The 27391-nt window shown below is 38.1% G+C and overlaps 1 protein-coding gene across 1 annotated transcript; it reads left to right on the forward strand.

Moving 5' to 3' along the window:
* The first annotated feature begins 1620 nt into the window (after positions 1-1620).
* On the forward strand, positions 1621-27060 carry LOC125720878 (RAC-alpha serine/threonine-protein kinase-like). Its single transcript, XM_048996776.1, has 14 exons — positions 1621-1810; positions 6906-7022; positions 11782-11910; positions 12426-12537; positions 13095-13224; positions 13470-13601; positions 13693-13758; positions 14143-14211; positions 14291-14416; positions 14630-14758; positions 19960-20174; positions 20427-20514; positions 21935-22037; positions 24963-27060. Exons 2-14 carry the CDS (start codon positions 6977-6979, stop codon positions 25040-25042), a joined length of 1425 nt encoding a protein of 474 aa, XP_048852733.1. The 5' UTR covers positions 1621-1810; positions 6906-6976; the 3' UTR covers positions 25043-27060.
* Positions 27061-27391: the final 331 nt, after the last annotated feature.

Below are 27391 nucleotides of genomic sequence, written 5' to 3' on the forward strand. Positions count from 1 at the left end.
CATTTTCCCCATAGTGTTTTTCTGATATGTTGTTTACTTGTCTAGCTGTGTGAGGGGATTTCCTCTTGGTGCGGAAAAACCACCCTTGCAGGTTAAATTTACGCTGCAGCAACTTGATTTCTAAGAATATCTGAAGGTTGCAGAACTAAATTCAGCAGTAATATTGCACCTTTCCTCACAGAATCACATAGATGTATTTATACAAACAAATATAGAAATGCACTCAAGAGATATACACATCCATGCACAAAAGTATAAAAACATATTTAATCACAGAGAAATGAACCAACATTTCACACACAAAACAGAACTACATGCACTGAGAGTTACTGTGGCAAATGACCTACAGCACTGAGACTACAGTTGCCCTAGATGATGAAACTTAGTTATCGGAATTGCTTCAGTGTTTTTTTAGCATTGTGGGGAAATGCTCTCTAAAAGAAGGCTCTTTAACTTCTGTAACTGCCATGAGCTGTTGTTGTTGTGCTTCTTTGTATTTGATGTCTTTTAGAATTTTTTTTTGTCTTTGAATATTTTGTCTTTTATTTGAACCCGACTCTCCCGCTTTGTTATGGACCTTTGTTCCACAATTTGCCACAAAATGACCAACCATAAAAATAGATTTACAGATAAATAACTATGGAAATATAAATAGTAATAATGCAATAAGCGATTGCATATATTAATATTGCAATTATTTCAACAGATGTCAGTCATTAAAGGATGTTAAAATTGTAAAAAAATAAAAATAAAAAATTACAAGACAGTAACATATTTCTGAATAATTGTATACATTCACTATCCCTTATAGAACTACCCCTTTAAAATATTTTGTGACTGTGAGCTTAAAGTGATAAGCATTCTCCTTTTATAGGCTACAAATAAAACCTAAGACAATGTAAATGCAGCACTAACCTTGCTTGCTAGTTTACTCAGACATCGCCCACGCTTGATAAGTTTAATTCACACGCAGTGCAGGCCGGGGGCAGATGACACAGCGACACACAGCAAGTGCGATTTATGGTTATGGTATAATTTTGGTACACTCGGCGGAAGTGGATGGACGGCTGGGGAAATTAATAAAGGAAACAACCTGGAATTAAGCCCGATAGGCTAAACTAAGCAGATGATCTATTTTACATTGTATTTAAATTGGCAGGTCACTATATAAACATATTTGTGTGGTTTTGTATGAAACGCATAGTTTCAAACCTGTTCACTCTGCACAAATATATAATCTCTACAAATATCTAATTACATAAACGAAATAGTACGAAAAAAAACATCAGGACAAACAAACATTATGATTAAGATGAATTGCCTTGAAATTCTTGTGCATAAAGCAGCAAAGTAAACTGCAGACAAATATATAGCACTAAAAGGCAACTTGTGCAGACAACTGTGCAAATACAGCACACAGTGCAAAGGAAGGATAAAAGTATACAGTAGACGAACAAAATAAAATATAAAATATAAAATATAACTAGAAAGATGGACCGCGGAACGCACCTGAACAAGGGGACTAAGGACTGTATCAAAATTCCTCCCCTGATGTGCCTGCAGTGTTTGACGTTCCGCAGCCTGAGCGCGGGGGTCCTCTGGACTTGCATGTACTGAGACTTCGCGGGCACTAGGACCCAGAGCGAGCAGGAGCGGTCCAGCGGCGTCCGGTAGGCGCGACGGAAAAGGCAAACGGAGTAAAAGAGACAGATTTTATTTTATGAAACTGTCCAAGAAGAAAGTGAAGCGATACGTGGTGGATTAAGCCTGCGGCGATGATCCGGAATCGGGTGTGAAGCGCTGGGCCGAGGTAAAGTGATGCTGTGTGGGTACCGCTGACAGAGAGGAGCGGAGCGGCCGCCGAGAGTAGGCCTGAGGCGCAGGCAGAGCCCATCAGAAAAGCTGAGAATTTATATAAACATATATATTTCGTATGCACGTGTATTATCGAACACCACATATCGGAGTATCGACACGTGTGATGCTGAAGTGGAGGTTTTGACTTACCGCTGTGCATGTGAGCCGTTTACCCTTACTGTAAACAGTGTGTTACATTTTTATTTTTATTATATACAGTGCAAATTGGGCACATCCTATATGAAGTATATGGTATAATGGTTAAATTTAGGTTTGATGAAGCTATCGTTCAGTTAATTTGTACGTCTCGTTCGTCTTGCTCCTGACGTAATTATTTTGTCTGCTTTGTGTTTTACATTATAATCAAGTTATTTTTTGTTTAGGGTTTTTTAACGTTTTTAATTTCAATTTATTTTTCTGTGTCTGGTATCTACATTAAATATCAGAATAGTTCGTGCAGCCTGAATTAAACTGCTTGAGAGTCCCGTTGTTAAAAAAAAGTGGTGTTACCATGTGTTCGTAGTCCACTTGAATAATGACCTTTGGTCTTGCTTAACATGTTGAATGTATTATTTTTACGCTGCTTTTTTGAGAACTGGTCATTAAGCCAAGTTACAAAACGGCTACGGTCCCCCCATCTCCCCCCTTCCTGTGAACGACTCGGTGTCATCTTCACCGAGTAGTTCTTCACTTGCTCCATAGGTAGCATTGCTCTTGAAATATTTATGAATTTAGCGAAATTAAAATAAATCCTGTTTAACTTTGAAAATTAGCGTAGGCAGCGTGCAAATTATATATATATATATATATATATATATATATATATATATATATATATATATATATATATATATATAATTATATAAAATCACTGAGGGCCGAATTCTGATTTGCAGCGCAATACACGCCGTGTCTAATAGGAATAGCTGGCTGTTTCAATTAGAAACAATGAATCCATATTCTCCTGTTATACTAATTGAACACATTTTCATTGGTTTAAATGTAATTCATGACATATATTATACTGCCCATCTTGACTGATTCATTGTGTGCAGGTTTGCTTTTTGAATTTACTTTGGCTGCTATGCTAACCATACACAAGCCAATCTAGCAGTCTTCCTCAGAGACAAAGACCTTCAGGCATCACATGACCTGCTCTGGCCAGACCTTTATTGGATGGATTTTTTATTAGGCTTGCTGTTTTCTCACTTGCTTCCAAGTGGTTATTCTATCTTTCAAACTCGAAAAACCCTACCTAGTTACAAAGGCCTACGAAGGCCATTTATGATATTCCAGTTTCAACGTTCATGCATAATTGTGTTGCTACTTTGGGAAAGTATTGTTGCTGCTGTCTGACCCTTTTACATAGCTCTATTAAAGTTTCTAAGGGAAAAGTCTGTCCAGTTGGCATGGTGGAACAGTTAATTCTGTTCTCTATTCTAAAGTTCTAGTCCCAGGGGTGTATATTAGTTTCCAGAATAACACAGTCACAATAAAAGTAGACTAAATTCAGAGTGTGCTATCTGAATGCTCATGCTTACTCTCAGCAAAGGATGCATATGATTGTAAGGTAATGTCAGTTGATTGTTGACAATGATAGCAAGCACCGTTCCAATAATATTTATAAAAAACATATTTGTATAGAATGCCCTGCGATGGGCTGGCCCCCCATCCAGGGTTGTTCCCTGCCTCGTGCCCATTGCTTCCGGGATAGGCTCCGGAGCCCCCGCAACCCAGTAGGATAAGCGGTTTGGAAAATGGATGGATGGATAGATATTTGTATAGAAGTTAAAGGTAGAGTGCTCTAATTTATCTTAAGATTTCTTTGTATACTACAAATGAATGGGGCTTTTGGACATATTTAGGGAAGTAAATGACATTGGTCTGGGGTGGAATTTTAGTGTCTCGCAGCTCCATTGCTGAGACCTTTGATTTCCAGGCCCTCCATGGTTACATGACGTTTGCTTTGGTTTTAGGACTTTCTAAAGGGTAAAACAAAACCTCTCATAAGCCAGTATTTATCATAATTTTGTATATTATAATTTAGTTCTTGCATTTAAGGTTGCCAGCCAATACATGTAATGGACTTCTATCCTACAACTAGGGCTGTAACAGTACATGTATTCGTTGTGTACCATTCAGTATATAATTTTTGGTTCGGTATGCACAATGAAATATATGAATATATTTACAAACACTGGTGGAACCTAAATTTACAAGTGCAGTCAGTCCTGCTACAATGCAACTAATTCGTGCTTGAAAGACCTAGCGTTCACTATAATCGTATACTAAAATGCACATATCCAATGGGAAAAATATCTGTGACTCCAAAACATAGTAAATTCCACCAAACAAAATTAAACAATAAAATCAGTAATGCCAGTGGCCAATAATGTAATTCTATGCATTTCAAATAAGAAATGATACATTAATAAATGATCATAAACATTTATGGATCTTATGAGTCTCACATGAATTGCCTAGTAACTGCTTCAACTGAACATGCTGAATTACTAACTCAGTGTTTCCTAATCTGGTCCTCAGGGAACAACAGACAGTCCACGTTTTTGCTAGAAGGAGCAAAAATGTGGACTGTTTGGCAGGGAGCTGAGACAGAGAAAAAACATGAACTGTTTGTGGTCCCCAATAGAGAAGAAATAGAGATGAAAATTTAATATCATGATTACAGTGATCAAAAGTAACACGGTTATCAGTATTACTCCGGTATTTTTAATGTGTGCTGAAAATGTTCAAAACGTACACAAAACCAAATGATTTCACCAAGTTTTAGGCCTATATTGAAAACCACAAATAAATGCACTTTAAAATAATAATAATGTAGCCAATAAAATAAATCAGTAACTAACTTCTTACTTTTTAATTAACTACATTAGCATCGTAATTAAACAATTACTGGGTATTCATTCTATCATTGACTGGTTTGTTCCCACCCCTAAACTTCCATCCTGAAGCTGCTGGTCTGCAACCGCTGGCCTAGAACTGTGGTGACATAAGGCAGTGCGTGATACTGGAAACCCATTTCTAGCAAATGTGAGCTTTCATGTTGTGTAGAATGAACCCAGAAAGCAGCGGAATGTGAGGAATCTGTATGGTGTTGTCATATGAGACAATTAAACATTGTTCTGTTTCAAGAATATGCAAATTCATTCTTAAGAGCACATTGGCAAAATGCCAGCTCCATTACAACAATGACAATATGCAATGTTTTTACAACAGTAAATAACACTGAAAGATTCAGTTCACATTATTGACAAGCTGTTGCCAAGTTATACAGACAAACCATAACATTTTCTCCTATTTTGAAGTCCCCGCATCATGCACTAACCTAAAAGTTAAACTACCTTGCATTCACTAAAAAGTAGAGTGGTGGCCAGTGCTCACAGAGATGACTTGAAAGACTAGACTTTGCAGATTTTTTTTTTTCCTCCAAGTTCTGCAGACAGGGTGGCCAACTTCAATCATTTTTGGATTCTTATAAAAGCCAAAATAGAACCACACCTCTGACCTAGTCCTGTTAGACGTCTGAAATTTCCCAAGTGCTCTCACCACCTTCTGCCATGTTTTCAGCACAAAACAAACCCACATGCATGCTGCACCTGCATCTGGGAGCCTGTTGCTAACTTTGGTACAAGTTGGACAGTGTTTAACAGGATTTTCAAAGCACGATGGTAAACCACGGCATTATTGATTATTAAAATTTGATACGGTAATACTAACTGTTGGAAAATTTACAGCGGTTCACCGTGAAACCAGTAACCATTTCATTCCTAGTCTAAGAACACTGGGTTGGGGAGCACTGTGCTAAACTTGTTGCTTACTGAGATTTGGGAATAGTGAGTCAAAGCCAGCATACAGTGTGGCTGGGCATGCACACAGCACAAATACAGCGGAAGTCAACATGGCTACAGACAGTCTATGAAAACCAAATATCAGTGAATCAAATAAGGTTATTGTGTGTTTTTGTATGATAATTTGCCAAATATTTTCAGATTTTTAGAATCTAAGACTTTAACCTGTACATTGCTTTGATGTACAAAAGGTCAATTATTTTAGATTTGAAAACAAGTTTGACTGATTCACTGAAAAGAACCAGTTCAAAAAAGCAATTTGTTCATTAATCGGATATCACTATCGTTCACTTGGATAGTTGTTTTTGCATGCTTGCAAAGCTTGCACTGTGCTTTTCTCTCCGAACGATTCTGCATTATATTGGACTTGGGTACTAATATATTAGTTGTGCTACAACAGATATGCCGCGTATCATGCGTTATAGCAGGACTGACTGTATATGTTCAACACAAAACATTTTGCTAATTGTGACTTAGATGATTTCATCTAATGCTGATTACAGGTAATGATAATTGGCAGGTTTTGGAACATTGTTTTCCCAATAAATGTGTTGAAACACATTCAGTGTGTCAATTCATTTGAATCATCATTCGTGTGTGTGTGTGTGTGTGAGTGTGTGTGAGAGAGAGAGAGAGAGAGAGAGAGAGTTGTGTGCATATGTCTACAATTGGAGCAAGACAGAATATTCCTCTATAGGTTGGAATTCCCTTAGCATCTAATGCACTTTTGCGAGGAAATTTAGAAAGAGATATTTGACCATAATCTGTAGTAGAGAACATGGGATTTAATTCATTATGATCATGACTTAATATTTTTGAATCTTTGTAAAAATAAATTCATAAAATAATGTGCAAATAAGTGTCTGTTTTGTTATTCAGGCACATCTACAGATGCATTGCCTTTGATTTACAACTGTCTCTAATTGTGGTTGTGTTTGCAGATTTAATAATTGTTTTATTTGCTGTACCGAAATTGCCAAACTATGAACCCAAAACTGTTGTATGTACACAACCATGAATTTTGTGTACCATTACTCCACTACTTTTAACATTTGTATATATTTTGATCCAGCTTACAATATTTAAAGTTATGGGTCATCCTTTGTATATTATATGGATGGGGGTGCCAGAATGTTTTGCCAGGGTTAATTTGTGTCTGTCTTTTTAATGCTCTCCAAGACTCCAGTGATTAATGAGAATTAGGCTCCCACATCCTGCCAGCTTTTGAGCCAAGCAGGCTAGGGGACATCATGAGTGAAGTCATGATTGTGAAGGAGGGCTGGCTTTACAAACGAGGTAAGAAACCCAGTTTTCTGTCTCTTTCCTGTTCATTTCTTATTATTAAATAAAATTAAATTGTCTTATTCTAAAATTCTTTGTAGGCCACTGCATGACTAAATAAATCTGGATTGTCTCATGCAGTTTTATGGAGGACCGATACTGCTGAGAATTCATCTTAAGTTTTATCAGTTAGAAAGTGGATTTAGTCAAAGATACAAAACAAAAGACTTTTGTTAAAGATAAAATGAAATGCGATCCTGGAGCTGTAGTATGTGTCCTCAATGAGCCGTTGCCAAGAATTCCACGCTTCTTCACATGCCTCTTGGCTTTAAGTAGCTTTTGTGTACTACTTACCCTGGTGCTCCTCAGCTGTAGAGCCTTAACGTAACCTACTAACATGAGCCAGAGGTATTGGAAGGGGTTTTCCAGGGGAGTAGGCCATAAGATGCAGGCGGGCTTGGGAAAAAATGACCCACATTCTCAGTATCTTGTTTATTTGAATTACCATAGTTTGTCACTTTCATGTTGGTAGAGGTAATTTGTCTTTTGATCAGTGCACTTTCCAAGCAATTCCTGACAATACACAGTATTAAAGCTGGTCAGTAATTATGTAATATGAAATATGCCCATTGAAGAGGTAGATACTTTTTAAGTCATGAAAAGATGGTTGAATTTTTGCAGATGATGCTGCTTCAGTCTTTTCTGATGTCTCATTGTAAAATCTACACATGATTTTTTTTTCACTCTAAACACCATGTTCACACTTGCATACTAAGATTGCAGTATTTTGTTCGGCTCAAGGTGATAGATGTTGTCTTTTCAATATGATCTGAAGTTTTTGCTAATTCCAATGTAAATGAGAAATGCACTTTTGGGATAAGTGTCTACCAGTTTTGCACATCTGGATTCTGCAATTTTTACCTATTCTTCTTGGCAAAATTGCTCAAGTTCTGTCAGGTTGGATGAGAATTATTGATTGGTGTCTTGCTTCAGATTCTCACTTGGATTGGGATCTGGGCTTTGGGACATTCTCCAACATTCAGATTCTTGGTCTTTTTTAAACCACTCCAGTGTAGCCTTGGCTGTGCGTTTATGGTTATTTTCCTGTTGAAAGGTGAACCTCCACTCCAGTCTGATGCAAACCGAAACAGATTTTCTTCTAGTATTGCCTTGTCTTTGGCTCCATCCATCTTGCCCATAATCCTGATGAGTTCCCCCAGTCCCTGCCAAAAGCATCCCCTCAGCATGATTTATCATGCTTCTGTGTGGGGATGATATTTTCAGCCCAGTGTTGCCTTTCCCCCACATAGCATTTTCCGTTAAGGCCAAAAAGACAACCATACATGCTTGCTTGCAGCAAATTACAAGAGGAATTTCACATGATGACAGTTTCATAAGATTTTTTTTTTGCAATGACTTTCTTATTGTCACTAGCAGGTCCAGCTTTGTGAAGGGTTCAGGTTTAATGGTCCACCGGGACATAGCCAGAAAAATACCAAAGTCAAAAGTGTTAGCCCTTCCTTGGGGGGATTTGGGGTCGTGCTCCCCTGAGAATTTAAGACTACAGTGTAACACTATATTTAACTTTTCTATATGGTTCAATCCAAATTAATTTCACTGACTTTTGATTGCTCTGTCAGCTTTGTTTTCAGCGCATCTTTCAATAAAATATCCTGCGTAAAAATGCAGTAAGAATACCGAGGACATGACCACGGTGGTAGACATTGGCATTCTTGTCCAGGTTTGATTGTCTTTTGGAAAGTTTATCCCGTTTCAGAAGCTTCTCCTAAGCTACCATTAGCCTCCCTGCTTCTGTGACTAATGCCCTCCTTACTTGCCCACTGACATTTTGTGGACAGCCAGCTCCAGTAGTGCCATATTTAATGGTGCTTCAGGGATTTTTTTTCTTTTTATAACCAAAGGTTGGTGCTTCTCTAGAACTTTACAAGCATCTACAGACTTGTTTTGGTTGTTCTTTGGTCTTCATGATGCTGTTTGTTTAGACACTGGGGCCACCCAGAAACAGCTGTTTTTATTTTCAGTTAATGTGACATTTTAATTGCACTCAGGTTGACTCTTGTCAAATAATTATGTCTCCTGAAGGCAGTTGATTGCACTAGAGCTTATTTCAAGGTTTCACAGCTAAGATAGTGTAATTGTTATGCAATCAAGACCTCAGCTGATTTTGTAAATTTTGAAAACTGTGTAGATATTTTTTCCCCACTTTGACATTACAGGCTGTTTGGTGCAGATCCGTGATGTAAATTCACGATTAAATGCAGTTGTAGCACAAAAAAATGTAAAAATCCAATGGGGGATCAAAGTTCATTTAAGCCATTGTAGTTTTTAAATGCCCCAGGCCTAGTTAAATAATTAATTACTTTTTATTTATTTAGCTGATGCTTTTACTCAAAGTGACATACATTTTGAGAAAGCAGCATCAGACAGCCCCTGAAGCAATTGGCAGTGTCAGGGCAAGGCCCTTAATCACCAGTAGTGGGACTTTCCGATCACAGACACAGCACCCATACCCGCCAAGCCGCATATCATCCCCATAAAGTACACATAAACACCCACATACCAAAGATAAAAGCAGAAATACATTGGAAATTCACAAATGTCATCTAGTTTTAAAAAGTAAATTGAGTAGCCTCTTTCCTGACCAGATTCAACCAAAAAATATTTGGATTTTTGTTGTACAGATTTATGAAGCTAGCTGTAGGGGTATCAAATATCTCCTGTAGAAATAAAAAATATTTGATTACACTGATATACATTAGTATGTATTTTATTACCCAGCCCTGTTCTACATGGGACAGACTTCAATCCCTTGTGACCTTGAACAGCTGGAAGTTGGAGAGATGGATGAACATATATTATAAATGTCAATCACAGAATTAATCACAGAATTTAACTGTTTGCAATATTAAGATGTATCTGTGGCAATTGTAACAAAGAGAATGAAGGGAAGTACTCCATAGCAGGATGAAATGCTTTTAGTGCAGTCAGCAAACAGAGTAGGGAAAACAACTGGTATCCATCCTTTAGAACCTGCTCATTGGTTACCTTGTCCATCATAGCCTCTCCTAGACAGCGATGCCACCAGAATAACTCCTGTTACATTATTGCACTTATCATACCAAGCATCTGCATTGTGACCTACCATAGAATTGCAAAACAGATGTCACTGACGCCCCCTTCTGGCATTGAGTGAACTGCTATGATAAGTTACTCATTCATGACAGTGAATGTTACGCAAATGGCAGCAAGTAAGAGCAGCACCAGATTGGGATGTTCCATTGAAAGTACAAGTGCACCACTACAGTTAATAATCCATTCATTCATCCATCCATCTTTCATGCATATATCTTGGCCATAGTAATGGGTAATCAGTTATTCTGAATGGTTAAAGCCATAAATATTAGCTTTTTGTTCCAAGGCTGTGGCAGTCATGTAGCCACGTAGTAAAATTATCGGTTTGAACTCCCCCCAAAATTTGTTTGCTCCCGACCAAAGACACAGCCTGGTAGTTAGATAATCAATTTTAACTCCCCTAAAAAAATTTCCTGGACCCCCTCAAAATTAGTTTCTGGCTACAGGCCTGGGCTGTGGGCTCTCTTTCAGTGCGTAATGTTTTAGGTTCCCTTATGATTTCATCTTTAATGTTACAATGCAGCATTTGCTTCATATTTTTTGGCCAGTTGCCCGTCAGCTGTAACACTTTAGTTGTGAGAATTGCCCCTTGTGTGTGTGTGTGTGTGTGTGTGTGTGTTGAAAGACTGATATATGTCCAGCTGAGTTTTATAATCCATTATAGTGGCATCTTAACTGTTCAGTGTATTAGTCTGTATATTATACATTGTTAATCATAGATGATGCTGCTTCTAAGGTGGAGGCTTAGACAAAGCAGACCCCAATTCTCTGGGGCACGTTAGTATCCATGGTTTAAAATGATGGTGTAGCTATTCCAGGTGGAAATTTAGTTGCATACAGTAGAAAATTAACAAATGTATATATGCCCTTTTTCCTTTTCTACTGTGTTCAACTGTATGCATAGTGCCAAATCACATTCATAACTACCTAGTGACCTGTGCCTGACTGCAATGTGAATGCATCAGTCATTCAAAATGTCATGCATGCGCACATTGATACGTTTTTACCCGGGTCAGCTGCATCACCAACAACAAATAACGTCATATCTGTGTGACGACTCATGGCATTAAAAATGGAGGCGTCTGTAGTTCACGCATGTATCGCACTTTGCTCTGGAGGACGACAAACAGTGAATCAGCTGTACATGAGCAGGTCGAAAAGGAGAAAAAAAGTCAGGAGGCTGGCTTTGCAGTTATTGCTGGAACTGCTGCACCAAGAGATGTGTGGGTACGAGCCTGCCGGTGCAGGCTGATGATGTCGGCGCCTGCGTATAAGCAAAAAGCCACATGAATTCTGATCTGAGCGTTCACATTCAGGGCGCATGGCCGCGAATCAGATATGTATCCGATTTAGTACCACATATGAAAGTGACACAAATCCGATTTCAAAAGATCAGATTTGCGTGTCCACACAGCCCTGAAAAGATCAGGTCTGCGTCACATTAAGGCAAAAAAATCCGATTTGAGTCACTTCAGCATGGCAGTGTCAACGCAGCCTTAGGGTTCAGTTTCCTGTTAGTGATGCATTAAGTGTTTTTGTCAGAAATAGCAGAAGTGTAACAGGCTGTATTTTAGATTCATTCGCTCTGCAGAGAAAGCTCATGCCAGTTTCTGACCTACAGGAGAGTACATCAAGACCTGGAGGCCGAGATATTTCTTACTGAAGACCGATGGTACATTCATTGGTTATAAGGAACGTCCACAAGATGTGGACCAGCTGGAAACGCCATTAAATAACTTTTCTGTGGCACGTAAGTGAATTTACTGACCCTGTTCCTTAGTGTGCCACTCTGCTGCCATTCACCTGGCCGCCATATTGGATAACTTGTATCTCGGGGCTAGATTGTTGTGTTCAGGAGATTATTACATTTTTAGCCTGCCAGAAGAGTATGTTCCAGTCATACATATTGTGCCATCGTAACACCATTACAAAAGCAGCATTGCATTGAGCTGTTTAGTTAGCCAGCTAACAGCTCTTGCAAACACGTAATAGCATGTAGCTCCAGCAAGGGTTTGATGCTTAAACAGAAGGGGAAATGGAACCTTTAGGAAGACCTACCTATTAGATTCTTCATTCCGAGTCAGTTATCTCCCTAGTCTATTTAAGTCTGGTTATAAGTTCCAGTCTTCTAGTTTGGTTCTTCATCTCTGGTTCTGCTGTCCTTCTTTCAGCTTTCTGTGAACTCACTCATGAATGATGGTCAGAACTGGCACTCTGTTGTAGCTTCGGACCTCTTTCTTTTCCACTGTCCATGTTTCTGGTCAGAATGTCAGCTGATGAAGACTGAGCGACCCAAACCCAACACCTTCATCATCCGCTGCCTGCAGTGGACCACTGTCATTGAGCGCACCTTTCACGTCGACACTCCTGAGGAGAGGTGACCAGGAGACCCATGCAGAACACACAAATGGCACTCTAATAGCACAACTCACTTCAACTGATTATTGTATTACAGAAAAAAGCTCTTGTATCTAGCATTCAAGTAACAACATAATTCTAAAATATCAACATAAAATTTTTTTGTAACAGTATTCTGTTAGAGCTGTACACTAAACTAATAATGAACGACATTGCACAATGCATGTCATTTGCTGTGCATGCCTATGGAGTGATTAATCCTACTTAATACAATTACCCCTTTTGTGTACCTCACAATATTTTGTTTTACATTAAATATCCAACTTCACTAGTGTGGGTATTTGTGGATAAACATCAGTGTATGAAATGTTACAATTCAGTGTTTATCAAGATTGTATTCAACTGTCCAGATAATTCAGCTCTCCAGCAGTTCCATTACTGGATAAAAGAACTTTTATTTTCAAACATTTATTGATTAATACATTGCAGGATTTCATTATTCTACTTGGAAAAAGGCCTTGCAGTCATAAGTGTGAAACACATAAACATATATGTCCTTTTTTTGGCCCTGATTAGGGAGGAATGGACTCGAGCCATCCAGGCTGTTGCTGATGGCCTGCAGAAGCAACATGAGGAGGAGATGATGGATTACTCCCCTGACCCCATGGACATGGAGATGTACTTAACCAAACCTCGCCTGAAAGTTGTATGTACTGCTTGAATACTCTTCTATTTAGCCCATTTCTGAGTCTTTTCCTGTGTTACTCTTAGGAACGGCAGAAACAGCGAGATATGCCATAAATTTTATGGTAGATAGCATGGTGACTTTATTTTTCATGTGTTTGTTCAGCTTTCCTCTATGTACTCTGGGTTATAGTAGTTGGGTTTTAGCAGCTGTTGTGTGGGTTTTTGGCCAGAGGTAGCTTCACTTTTTATCACTCCTTTCCATAGACTATGCATGACTTTGAATACCTCAAGCTGCTTGGTAAGGGTACATTTGGAAAAGTCATCTTGGTGAAGGAGAAAGCCACTGGGCGATATTACGCTATGAAGATTCTGAAAAAGGAAGTAATCGTGGCAAAGGTAAGTAGCTCCTATGGTGGCTGGGAGGTGGGGAAGTGGGAGAGCGAGGTTTTAATGCTGCTGATTGCCTTCCCTAATTCTCTTCTCTAAGGATGAAGTCGCACACACGCTTACTGAGAACCGAGTGCTGCAGAATTCCAAGCATCCATTCCTAACGGTGACATTGTCCTACATCCCTTACCAGCTGTTAATGAGTAGCTGGCCAAAGAAACTTTCTACGTTTTAGTTGTAGAAGGACTTCAACAGCTGTTGGCCAGTACTGTTTGATGAGCTCCAATCAGACACATCGACTTAATTAGGTTATCTTACTGGAATCAAACTGATGTAAGGCCTCAGAATTTTGCTTGTTTTGTTCTTGATTCTCAGGTATTGTTTAGATTTGTGGAACCTAATTACTAATATATTGATAAACTCATTGTGGGAAGCCTCCATGTTCTTTTAAACATTTTTTCAAAGTAGGGAGAAAACTGGGAGTAATTTGTGTGAATGTCATAGTGAAAGTTTTCTTTAATTGAATTATTTTCACTTTTCTTCCCGCCAGGGTTTGAAATACTCCTTTCAGACTCATGACCGATTGTGTTTTGTGATGGAGTATGCAAATGGTGGTGAGGTAAGTGCATCTATTATGCATAATTTGGGGAAAACCTCAGATTCAGCATTGCCACTATAACCCTTCTGCTCCCTTTCAGCTGTTTTTCCATTTGTCACGGGACCGCGTCTTCTCAGAGGAAAGGGCGCGGTTCTACGGGGCAGAGATTGTTTCAGCACTGGATTACCTTCACTCAGAGAGGAATGTGGTCTATAGGGACCTAAAGGTGAGCCTCTGAGGCACTGCCAGCTTTCTCAGCCAGTCAAAGAATTTGAAGGGTATCATTGTAAAGTAAAAGAAGTATTTGCTGTTTCAAGAGAAGCATGTTGTTGAAGTTTTTTTTTTTAACCTTAGGTTATCTGTCATTTACGTGATATGAATTAAATACTGAATTCCATTAGCAATACTTAATACTTTAGACCCTCTGTTCTTCTTACAGCTGGAAAACCTTATGCTGGACAAGGATGGACACATTAAGATCACAGACTTCGGGCTGTGCAAAGAGGGCATCACAGACGGGGCCACCATGAAGACCTTCTGTGGAACGCCGGAGTACTTGGCTCCAGAGGTAATGGCTTGTTATCATTGACAGTTTACCATAATAGGATGCTTAATAGAATATCGGTGTCCAGAACCTTCTTGCTTTTTTCATGCCTTTTTTGGGGTTTGTCCACAAACATGTTGTTTGCCTCCTGTGGGAAGTTTGTTCCTTCTTTGCAGCAATTTACAAATAAGAACCTTTGGTGATGTTTTTGCACAAGCTGGGTCATGGATTAGGGTTCTGATATTCTTTTGCACTCAGATAAACTCATTGTTTAACTAGCATTTCAATTTTGGTAATAGTGACTATTCAGTTTAATCAACAAAGCAAAAGATACTTCAGAGATTACAATGACTAAAAGTATAGTGGTCTGTTCGAGAAGGGTCTGGCTGCATATCTACTGTGAGGCAAATCCAATGACAGTCCAGAAGTCCACTGTGATGCCAGCAGTGTTTTATTGTTTATTCAGTATGGCAGATTTTTTGGTATGTGCTGTGTTTTAATGGATAATTTTCACCGTTTAGAAAGTAATTTTTACAGTTGTTTATTATGTTGTGTATGTATAAGAGAAAACTATACCCTCTGCCAATGAATATTTTGATGGTATCTCATGCTGCATCATATGTTTAAATTTACTGCACACTGAATATTGAACTGAAGCTTGACATAAAAAATTATATCGCAAGTCAAATCGTAATCACAATGTCTGTCAGAAAAATCGCAATTAGATATTTTCCCCAAGCCATTCAGCCCTAATAATCGGTCACGCACTTGTATCTCGTAAGCTGAAATACAGCCTTGCTGCATAACAAGCATGTGACCATAATGTGTTTTCCCTTCATATCCGCGTGGCTTTACTTTCTTTTCAGTAAATGCAATTTACATATGTTTCAGCTGCTAAACTAATGTCAGCCTCTCTGTAGGTAACAAAGAGGAGTCATTTTACACTTTCACACAGACCAGAAACAAGGGGTTTTTAATTGCTCAGTTCACCATGTGACAACTACACAGTTGTAACCGGCTAAGTTGTTTCTGTGACTAATGTAAACTCACCTTGTGTAGGACATCTGGACTCATACTGAAAATCCCTACATTTGGATACATTATGCACATCATTGTTATGCAGGAATTTTAATATCTTCAAAAGTTTATTTATTTATTTATTTATTTATTTATATATATATATATATATATATATATATATATATATATAATAATTTTTTTTTGTTATGGATGTGGCTTGCGTTGGAGAGAGGCTTTTTAGTAAATTATATATTCTGAATTTTTTTTATGATTACTGCAGACATTATGTGCATGCCATGATTAGACTTGAATGCATAAAAGACCTTTGTTGGGAAAATATCTGTTCATAACCTGCAGTTTCTTTGTACTCCTACTTAATACAATTAAGTATACACATTACAATGAAACGAACACCATTTTATTAATTTTATATTGTAAAAACTTTACGACACTGTAAAAAAATACAATGATACAAATCGGGTTGGGACAATTATTCCACGTAATCAACAATGTTGATTATAAAAATGTACTGTAGCCTAAATCATTCCTTGCTCACTGAAGTAACCTTACCTATAAGCTACCTTTGCTTGTGTTTGTTAAAAACATGTTTCTCTATTTATGAAATCATTGCATGTTTTAGCACCTATTTCAACATTAAAGTCAAATTGGTATACTGAAATAATAAAGTAAAAACTATTGCTGTGATTATTAACTTCAGTCTAACAGAAATCCTACTGTCTCCTAAGATTTGCCTTTTTTGTTAATAATGCTCTAATGTTTAAGAAAAGTTTTAATAAATTTAAATGTTAATGAGAATTTCACATTTAGTGAAACTTGAAAATTGCTTATCAATAAATTTATCAGGACAATCAAAAAATGAGCTGTTAGATTAGTCGAATAATTGAGAGAAAAAAAAATCGCTAGATTGATCGTTTAAAGAATAATCATTTGGGACAGTACTAGATACAATGATATGATATAAACATAAAATAGTACAGAAAAATCAGAGAAGACTATTGGACTAAATGGCCATGAAGAGTGGTACCCTGGAGGCCTGAAACCCCGACCCTGAGGAGTAAAGCATAACAGTTTGACATTTTTTGTTGTGCTGCAAATGCTACAGCTGTACTTCAAAAAGAACTTTCTTCCTTACTAGGGCTGGGTTTTGGCACAGATGCTCCGTTTTGATTCAATTCTGAATCATAAGCTTAGCAATTCAATTTAATCTGATTTGATTCCGATTCGATATCTGTCCAACTGGAATGAGATATAAAATTCTGTATAGCGGCTTTCCGTATTTGAAAAGATGTTGGAAAAAACTCTCCAAATGGAAGACAAATTTACAAATGGACAGTCACTGGAAACAAATTGAGAAAACCTCAAAGGCTCGTATACCAAAATCTTTTTATTTGATGAACATATGGGTATAGTTCCTTAAAAACAAAAGCAATCTGTCTCTATCAAAGCACAAAAAAATAACTTCTGACTGAAAAGAATAGCTGAAAATAAAAATGGGCAAGTCTAAAAGTCGCATGCCTTATTTCAGAATTACTTAAGACATGTGGCAAAACATAAATTTAGAAGCATCTTATTTGAAGAACATACAGTTATTGTTTAGGGCTGGGAATCAGCCTTGACCTCAATTTGTTTAGATTTCGACAGACATTTATAGAAAGCGACTTACAAAGACGATGTATTCCTCTTAAGCGTAGAATTGGTCTGAATCAAGAGATCAAAATATACTGAAAATGCATGGTACCACACAAACTGGTACCAATTAATGATAAATGGTAGTTGTATCTAATTAGATAAGCACTGTTATAAGAACATAATATCTACTTCATTCACCAGTTTAAGAAATAAGAAAATCTAATTAGGTTAGTTCTTTGCGGCAATTATTTTGGTTTAACATCATCACTGGGCATAATGGGTAATGAAAATGTGTGCAACAGGTAGCACATTTTCATAACTGAGGCACAGTATTTCTTTTACAAATTGATCTGTGTATCTGTTGGTCAATATCAAATACAAAACACTGTAAAAATGATTGAGTATGCGTTTATGGTCTTTTGAATGAAGATTTATTGATTGCTAAATATGGTACCTCAGTCCGTGATGCAATTCAGGCTAACTTGCACTTACTGTATTTAAGTGTGAGTGGAATAAGTGTTCATCAAACCAGAGCAATCTGCACTTGACAATGAATTAAACTATTAACCAAAACCAGTAACAGTCTAAGCAGAAAGTATATTCTGTAGCAGTCAAGCAGCAGCAAATAAATACAATTCCCATACTTCTAAGCATAATGAACAGTTACAATTCCTTGTATAGTATTGTTTTGGAAGTAACATCACTTTCGGCAACACCGCAGAGGATTTCTGGCCCCACAGTGAACCTCTGACCTCTCAGTGGATCTGCCTCACAGTGGATCTGCAGCTATTGGTCTATTCTTCCATCAAGCAAATATGCCTCTCCATTAGACATGGTGAAAATGATATCAACAGTAGCATGGACTGAAAGTTTAGAATGCATTGCTGATAAAATAATTCAATCAACTACATAGTCTAAACAAGCTTATAAGCTACACTGTAGGCTGCAATGTATTATTCCAATCCAACTGTTAGTCACTGCCACTAAAAACCCACACATCTACCCCATTAAGCATAGAATAGTTACTAATTAGGCAAATGTCCTGGTCAGGTAGTTCCATTGGGGATCCCTAACCTAGTGTACATATGTAGTGTATGAAAACAAGGGACAAACTGCATCCATTCATCCATTTTCCAAGCCGCTTATCCAGAGCCATTCCCGGAAGCAATGGGCATGAGTCAGGGAACAATCCGGGATGGGGGGCCAGCCAATCGCAGGGCACACTCACACACCATTCACTCACACATGCATTCCTACGGGCAATTTAGCAAGTCCAATTAGCCTCAGCATGTTTTTGGACTGTGGGGGGGAAACCGGAGTACCCGGAGGAAACCCCACGATGACATGGGGAGAACATGCAAACTCCACACACATGTGACCCAGGCGGACACTCGAACCTGGGACCCAGAGGTGTGAGGCAACAGTGCTAACCACTGCACCACCATGCCGCCCCTCAAACTGCATCCCATATTGTTCAAAACAAAGCATTTCACGATACCCCTGGAAACATGCGATGCATTCAGTGTCAGTCAGTTGAAGTACATCAAGATTGAACCTGTTCTTTATTCATTTTCACTGAAGGAATTATTTTTTTAATTGACCAGTCATTTAGCCTACTAGGCATGTTGAAAAGGCAGATGTCACTTGAATCCTACCTAATGGTAATATACTTGTACATACTTTATATATTTAGGGTGAGCAGTTTATTAATGTACTGTAAGGGGAGATGCTTCAAGCTAAGGATTTGTAAACTACCATTTCAATTCAAACGACTTGGAATTCACTTATTCAAGCTTGGAATTCACTTAATCATACTTGTGTCACTAATGTTAATGTGAAAGAGCTGGATGACTCTTTCAATCAAGGAAACAAACAAGTGAAAGTGCAAGAAAATTTTAACTATTTAGCCAAGTGTAAGAGTTGTTCCATTTTAAATTAATTTGTAAAACCTGAGGTAGCTCAGTGTCCTCCCGGACATGAATATCTGGTCACCTTATATTTCTATATAGTACAGTGCTATATAATTTTTATATGAATTTTTTTTGTTTGTTTTGGATTATAACATTTACTTCTAAATATATAATCAATGCAAAAAGTTTTCTTTGGTTCATGGTCGGCTTTCTGAACACTAGAATTTTACATTTGGCCATGAAGAGGCACAAGACTTCATACAGCCCTCCACAGCACATAGTGAAAAATGCAGTGAAAATGGTTTAGTCAGTGGCAGAATGCATTTAAGGGTCGTTTACATGTGACAGTTCTATATTTCGGTGTTTCTTTGCCAAAAGTGATTATCGAGCCTACACACGTAAACCCCAGACTTAAGTCGAAAAGTGAATACACTTAAGTGAAAAACGCATACAGCTACGCTGCCATGGGAGAATCGACCCCACAGTTCTTTTGTTGATCGGCTTATGGCGTCCCCTCTAACCCAGTCAGCATCGATACTGACTCCTCAGTGTCTCCTCAATGCCTCTTGACGCTTGAACTACTCATACTAATGATACCCACACTTCTGCCTTGCTGATGTTCCTTTGCTGTGTACATCTTCTTAGGTGCTGGAAGACAATGATTATGGACGGGCAGTGGACTGGTGGGGCCTGGGTGTCGTCATGTATGAAATGATGTGCGGCCGCCTGCCCTTTTACAACCAGGACCATGAGAAACTGTTTGAGCTCATCCTTATGGAGGATATCCGCTTTCCTCGCAACCTGGGGCCTGATGGACGGTCCCTGCTCACTGGCTTACTCAGGAAAGACCCCAAGCAGAGGTGCGTGACCACCTCCTGCCTGTCAGCTCCAGGACTGATCTGGGGAACTGGAATAACCCTGCTCATCTGCAATACGCTATAAATTCAGATGAGATTCCAGTCATGTTCTGAACACCGAGTCAAAGTATCTTTTTTGTTATTTTTGGATATATGATCCATAGGTCATACGCTGAAATAAAATTATGATCTTGTTGCAAGGAAAAAAAATGTACATGGAACAGTGTTCTGTACAGTGTTCTCTCTGTCTTGTAGGTTAGGTGGTGGGCCCGGTGATGCCAAGGAGATCATGCAGCACAAGTTCTTTGCGGGGATTGAGTGGAAGGATGTTTATGAGAAAAAGGTAATCCCTAATAAGATGAATTTTATTAATCGTATGAAGGGAAATTCAGCTGTTATACCAGCAGTTATAAACAGGATCAGATAATACACACAACCATACAACATAAGAGAACATCATGAAGGAAGGGAGAAATAGATAGGGGGAAGGGAGAGGTGGACAGTGTTGTGTCTTACATCCTTGTCGCCAGTTGTTGTTTTTGTGTCTTACAACATTCAACCTTATAATAAACTGAGAAACACTGGAGGTAACCACTTTCTTGCTTTTTTTATTGAACTCGTTGTATTACACAGAGAACTTATATCTGTGCACATACGCACACATAATGGTTAATTTATATATACACCAGAAAAAGTAGATCCAGTAATACAATATACATAACAGACAGTATGAAAGAATGGAGGGACAGACAGACACAGATGGATAAATAATGTACTGTGTTTAGACAACCAAATAGGCAAAGTCTGAGTATTATATTGCACTGAGTGCCAGAATATAATCGTTGGCCGTGAAGTTAGGCGGTTCAGTGAGGAGACATGGCACACAGCAGTAATAATAATGACGACGACAACAGCAACAGTGATGATGATGATGATGATGATGATGATATTGAAGTAGTTGTTTTTCTTTGTGTCTCAGGCAGATTACCATCTAATTGTCATTTGCATATTTATTACAGAATGTAATTATTTATTACAGAATATAAGATAATAAAATGGACACCGTCACTATTTGCTTAATTTTATTGATTTCACAATACAGTGCAACTGTTTTTAAACTCTTCAAATTACAGTACTGTACAAATTAATTTAACTGTCAAATGCGCTATAATACAGTGCAGTACTGTACATAATATTCAATTAAATTGAATTTTATTTATGCAGCACATTTTCACAATGTTACATTGTTTCAAAGCTCTTATTGTAGTTTCGCTGCTGCAGCTTGATTGCTCACTTTTGGTGGTTTGTCATAAGCTTTGAGTCTGTATTTGTCATGAGAGAAAATAACTTTTTCCCGTCATGTTTTCAGTGCACACTGCATTAGCCTCAGGTAGTTAGCCAGAAGCAGATAGTTTACAGCAAGGTAAAGTGAAGAAAAAATAATTACCGCAGTTTTAATTTCTTATGTTGTCATGTTTAAAAAGAACCAAAATGAACACTTTAAGAGGACTACTTGATTACTGTAAGCAAATTATTTAAACAGTATCTGTACAGGAATGATTCTCCCCCAAGCTTTTTGATCAATATAAGAAGTTGATCACTATAACTGTGATCCCTAAAAGTGGTTTCCATTGTAAATAATAATAATAAGTAGTAATAATAATAATAGTAATAATAATGTTGTCTCTGTAAAGGATAACCTGCCCTGTGCACATCATCCAATGCTCGATATTACATGTTCTTTGCAAACATTCTCCCTTCAGCTTATCCCACCCTTCAAGCCCCAGGTTACTTCAGAAACAGACACAAGATACTTTGATGAAGAGTTTACAGGACAGACTATCACCATCACACCTCCGGGACAAGGTACCCTACCTGTCAGCTCTGCATCACTACTCACATTTCATTTTCTGCTAATGACACATGCATGCAAAATAAGTTCGGTAGTAGTTCTAGCCTGGGTCACTCGCAGGGATGGGCAGTATATCTGATACATATATTTAAAAAATGGATTTTAAATATAAAATTGTATTTTGTAATTTGTATGATTAAATAAAAATGATTACATATTTTTTAGCAAAATACATTGATGTTCAGTGTAGTTTTGAAAATTTAAGAAATACTTTAATGCATGTGTCATGTTGTCTTGTGTAAAAGGTTTGTGCTTGCATGAGGAGTAAGTTTTTAGTTTATTCAGTCATTTTAATGAATGGTCATTTTAAACAATAGGTGATCGCTTGTTTTGAACCAAACTTCATTCAGGCATAGTCATGTGTAAAGTGTTTAAGATGTTGCTGAGTGAATCTCTTCAGAAGTTTTTATCTTTGGTTTGGTTTCTTATTTGTATTGTCTCATTAAGCAGTGAGAAAAATGCTGCTCTTATGTTTAGCCATTTGAGTCAGGCTGTTTGTGAAGGAACATGGCAAATATAGAAGTATATGAAATGTATTTTAAAAAATATAGTTGTAGTTTGACACTCGTGGCTGTATTTTGTAGTTTATTTTGATACTTACAAATAAGGCATTTTGTATATTGTATCAAAATACAATTTTGATGTGTTTTTGCACAACTCTTGTCTTATTGCCCCTTGGCGATAAATAAAGTGATTTGAATTGAATTGAATTTGCCTCGTAAGGAGTGAGTTTAGAAGCCCATCTCCACCAATGTGATTTAAAAAACATGATCCATTAGTCATTATAATGAAAAGCTTACTCAAAATAATGACTTAACATCCCGAAATAACAACTTCGTATCATGGATTAACGACTTAGTGTCTCGAAATAACGACTTGGTTTCTTGATGTTTCAAGAGTTTCTCGAAATAATGATTTATTTAGGGATATTATTTAGTTGGGTGAGGTCAATATTACAAACTCCGCAACCCTTGACAGTGCAGGATATTTTTGATGCACCAGACCCATATAAAAAGGGGAACAAAAAAGATGTGTGGTGAGTGGTTGAGTCATTTATTAAGGGAAATGACAGCTCTTTTAAAATGAAAATGAACTCTTCTTTATCAGCCACTGTCAGTTTAATACTAGCAGCTGCACAGATGCTGAAGTCAACAATTTACACGGCACATGCATTCCACGGCATTACACAGTAATATTTACAATTAACATAAATACACAAATTCACATATTAATTTGCACAGCTTCAAGATATGCACGGTGTGATACAAAGCATGGCAGTAACTGCATAATTAGTCCAATCATTAGACCAACCCCGTGGTATGTCATCATGTCAGCCAATCAAGGACAGCGGGTGGGATCACTGCTCACATGACGTGGTATTGCTAAAATGACGTTTTTCCCGTTAACTAAGTTCAGCCACCTTTAGTCAGGAGGCAGATAATTTATGCCATCTGCTGTTTGTCTATGTATAATGACAATGACAAAGCATGTTTTTAAGTTGGTCTGCTGAATTGGAAACATTCTACACCCTCTGTGGTTGTGGAGTTTGTAACATTGATTATCTATCCTCCCCCACCTCAAATAGTAGATTGTTGATTAGAACATTTGCTGTTTAATACACCTAATAAGTAATGTAATTGCCTGTGATTGCTAAAATCATTATGGTTAATTTCTTATGTTCTTGTCCAATCAAAGTATTTTTATGTATAAAATTTGGTTTTCGAAAAAAAGTTGACGAAAGTGTGTGTGTGTTTCTCATTATAATGGCTTAGGGAATTTCATTTTTTTTCACATTGGTGGAAATGGGCTTCCATAGATGAGAAGCCATTGGGCACTGTTACATTTTATAATGGGATTATACTTTGCTGTGTTTTCTACAATATATTAGGAGAGGAGATGCTCCATGAATGGAGCCCTTACGAGGTCAGGGTGGGACAATTATTTTTTTTAAATAGTTTTGCATTCCTTCGCAATAGTTTTTTTTTGTTCCCTCACAGAACTTTTCCAATAATAACTGTACTGTGTCTGTTGCTTACAGTCACTTCTGGTGATTGGACACAGTGCAGTTGTGTGTTTTTGTATGTATTCATTAATAATGTGAAAGTTACATGGTGTACATTGTCTCCCACAATTTACTGCTTAAAGCACACTTCACTGGTAAAGTCTGTATCGTTTAAGTTTACTGATTAGTCCAGCTGTCTTACAGTCACTGTCGGTGAGTGGACATAGTGCAATTATTAATAAATTCGTATAAAGCACATACTGTAATATGAAAGTTACATGGTGCACATTTCCCCCTGTAGTTTCAGGCTTATACTTATTAGTCCCTTAATTCTATCTTTTGTACTTTAAACATAGGACAGTTATTATCAGAAAACTATTGCGAGGGAACACAAAACTATTTAGAAAAATATTTTCCCACCCTGACCCTTTAGGGGCTCCATAGGACTTGCCTAGAAATGAATGACATTTTGTTTCCAGGTTTATTTCCTGGCATTTAGATAGCACCATTTGGTCTATATGGTGTCCTTTTCGCCAGGGTATTAATTATGGTGTTGATTTTAGCTTGGCTTATACTCTGTTAAATTTCTCCCGGGTTTAATGTCTCAGCTAAAGAATTTTTGGCTTTGTTTTTTTTTCTAGTACAAAATAAAAGCACATTCATCCTTGCGTAGAGCCATGGCTAAAAATAAAGGTCATGTTTTTCAAATTCACCAGAGGCTCTTTTATATATGCAGCCGCAAGGTGGGTGTTCAGTGGCGAATGTGATAATGTTATGCTCTGGGTTAGTGATAGCAGTATGGTTTCTGTTCTTTCTATTGATCTCTCGTTTATAATACGGCTTCCACTGATCTAATTTGTGCCTTTTTTGCTCGTAGATGAGAACATGGAGCCGTATGACAGTGACAGAAGGCCGCACTTCCCCCAGTTTTCGTACTCTGCCAGTGGGACTGCATGAAGAGCCGTGTGCAAACCCCCCCCCCCCGACACCGTTGCTGGCCCTCACCTACCAGACTGCATGCCGCTAAGCATCATGGGGCTTTTCTCTTTTCCCTCGTATGCCTTTATACGATCGCCACCACTGCCATTCAGGCATTTTCTATTGGATCTTTCGTTCTTGTCTGGATGGAATGGGGACACACTGCTGGGAGGGAGTGCTGCTGTTACCCCTGATAGCTGCTTCACTGTTTTACCACATTTTCTTCCAGATCTACAGGGTTTATTTACTTAATTTTAATTTGCGAAAATGCGACAGTATATAACCGTGTGGCGGCCCTCTTCAGATATTTTTCAAAGAGATCACGCTATCAAACTTTTTTATATTATTTTCCTTTTCGTATTAATTGCAACTAATCACCAAGTTTCTCTAGTTTCACCAAGGGGGGTAACTTAGATCCTTCATTAAATTGAGCTCTTAGAGTAAGTTTGAATTATTAAATTCTTTGTATATCATATTTGCTCGTCTTATTTTTATGGTTTGAAAACTTTGAGTAGATGACTGAATTTTGATAATATGCCTGGACTGACTGTGTGTTCAAGGCAACTTAAGTACGCATTCAGTAGGATGGGAATGTAACATTTTTTGTTATTTAAAAGTAAGCTTTAAGTTCATGTACCTAGGAACTTGGACGCCTCGGTAAACAATGAAATGTCTTACGAGAGCCACTTCCACCCTAACGCAAGATTGTCTGCAGGCCTGATGTTTGCAGCCTAGCCTCACCTACCTTGTCCTGCTACCTGTAATTCTGAGGATTTTATACAATGGCTGAACACACTTCTATTCACCGGCTGAGAGCTGCTCTCATCTTCATAATGCTCACAGTTTGCCACTGGACTGTGTGTCAACAGAATGTCAGCTACACAGCCAAACTAACCAGCATGAGAGAGCTGCATTGTGCCATAGCACAGGTCTGTGGTAAACACCGGCTGCTTAGCATACACTCGAAAATAGCACTGATACGATACTGATGTGCTCTGAATACCTGTGAGCAATGAGTGCTGACGCAGGCTGTTGGACAGCGCTCTGCTTTTAACTACCCGATGTTTGTCTTTTCAAACAAAGACCCTTCAGACCCTGCCGTCTTGGCTTCTCGGGCCTAGTTTTTTGGTGCTTTCGGCCGTGCCTCACCGGTGCGGTGTCTGAGCTGCCGCTCATCCCTAGTGCTCAGCCTCAGTGAGGCTGCCGTTGTGATACACACCTTTTTGGGTGTGGTTCTTAAGCTGGGGAGTTGCTGCCTAGAAAAGTGGCTGGCTTTAATTAAGATGGCTTTTCACACCAGCAGTGACAAAAGCAGTCCAGTGTTTATACTGTATACGTTCTAGGTCTGCGGTGTTATTTCCCTTGTGCATTTCCAGCCTGTGTTGCACAGCTGTATTGAAGACTTATTATATTCACTCACTTTTAGAGTTAAACTGTAAATTCAATATAAAGTTTCTGCTTAATGAGAAATGAAGTCACCTTTTGTACTCACAGACCATGAAACACAATATCCACAGTGAACCTTGTGTTTTACTCTCAAAAGGATGCACTTTTTTATCTTTTATAACTTATTAAGCTTGATACTCCATTTAACGGTTTTTTTTTTGCCATTTTGACTTCCAGCTAAGTGATCATATATGTTGTGAGTTTTGTAAATGAATTATTATTTTAAACCTTTTGGATCTTTTGTCACTTAGCAAATTGTACAGAATATTGTCTTGATTCACTTGTATACTAAGCCTGGCTCTCAATTTCTCTAGAACTCCCCCTTCCTCTGTGCACTCCCTTGGTAGCAACCTGAAAAGCTTCAGCAAACATTTTTCCCTCCCTATATGTCGAACCTTTTGTGTACTTAAATTTTTCAAATAAGGGTTGCGTTTTTTGTATATGTGTTCTGTTTGAGCAGGATTTCTAGAATTGTATCATATGAGAAGCCATGAACAGTCAGACATCTTAATGGATTACAGAAAATCACAATAAAACAAGAGTGTAGTACAGCTGATGTCATATTCTGTGATGTTTAGCCTTTTCCGGTTCAAGGTCACAATCAACCTATCCCAGGAAGCACAAGGCAGGGGACACCCTGGAGGCAGGTTCACCTACAGTCACCTGTTGTTATTATACAGTATATAATGTGTCCTCCTAAGATGTCATTTGACTGGAAGAGGAAGTTGACAGGGTCACACGCCTACATGTGATGTCATCGTAAAGCGCTAACTGCCCTCTTCAAATAACAAAAGAACATAATAAGAGTGGCATGCATAGTATGAGATAATATTAGCAAAATACTGGACTGGACAATCATATCAGTGCCCCTGCAGGTGAAAG

Source organism: Brienomyrus brachyistius, unplaced genomic scaffold (genome assembly GCF_023856365.1).
Source record: "Brienomyrus brachyistius isolate T26 unplaced genomic scaffold, BBRACH_0.4 scaffold27, whole genome shotgun sequence".
In the NCBI taxonomy this organism is placed as follows: Eukaryota; Metazoa; Chordata; class Actinopteri; order Osteoglossiformes; family Mormyridae; genus Brienomyrus; species Brienomyrus brachyistius.

What these genes read in the sequence shown, in the direction of transcription:
- LOC125720878 (XM_048996776.1), top strand. Translation starts at nt 6,977, where the DNA reads ATGAGTGAAGTCATGATTGTGAAGGAGGGCTGGCTTTACAAACGAG. An exon ending in TGGTCTATAGGGACCTAAAG is followed by an intron (nt 14,417 to 14,629) that starts GTGAGCCTCTGA and finishes TTCTTCTTACAG; the next exon opens with CTGGAAAACCTTATGCTGGA. An exon ending in AGGATGTTTATGAGAAAAAG is followed by an intron (nt 20,515 to 21,934) that starts GTAATCCCTAAT and finishes TTCTCCCTTCAG; the next exon opens with CTTATCCCACCCTTCAAGCC.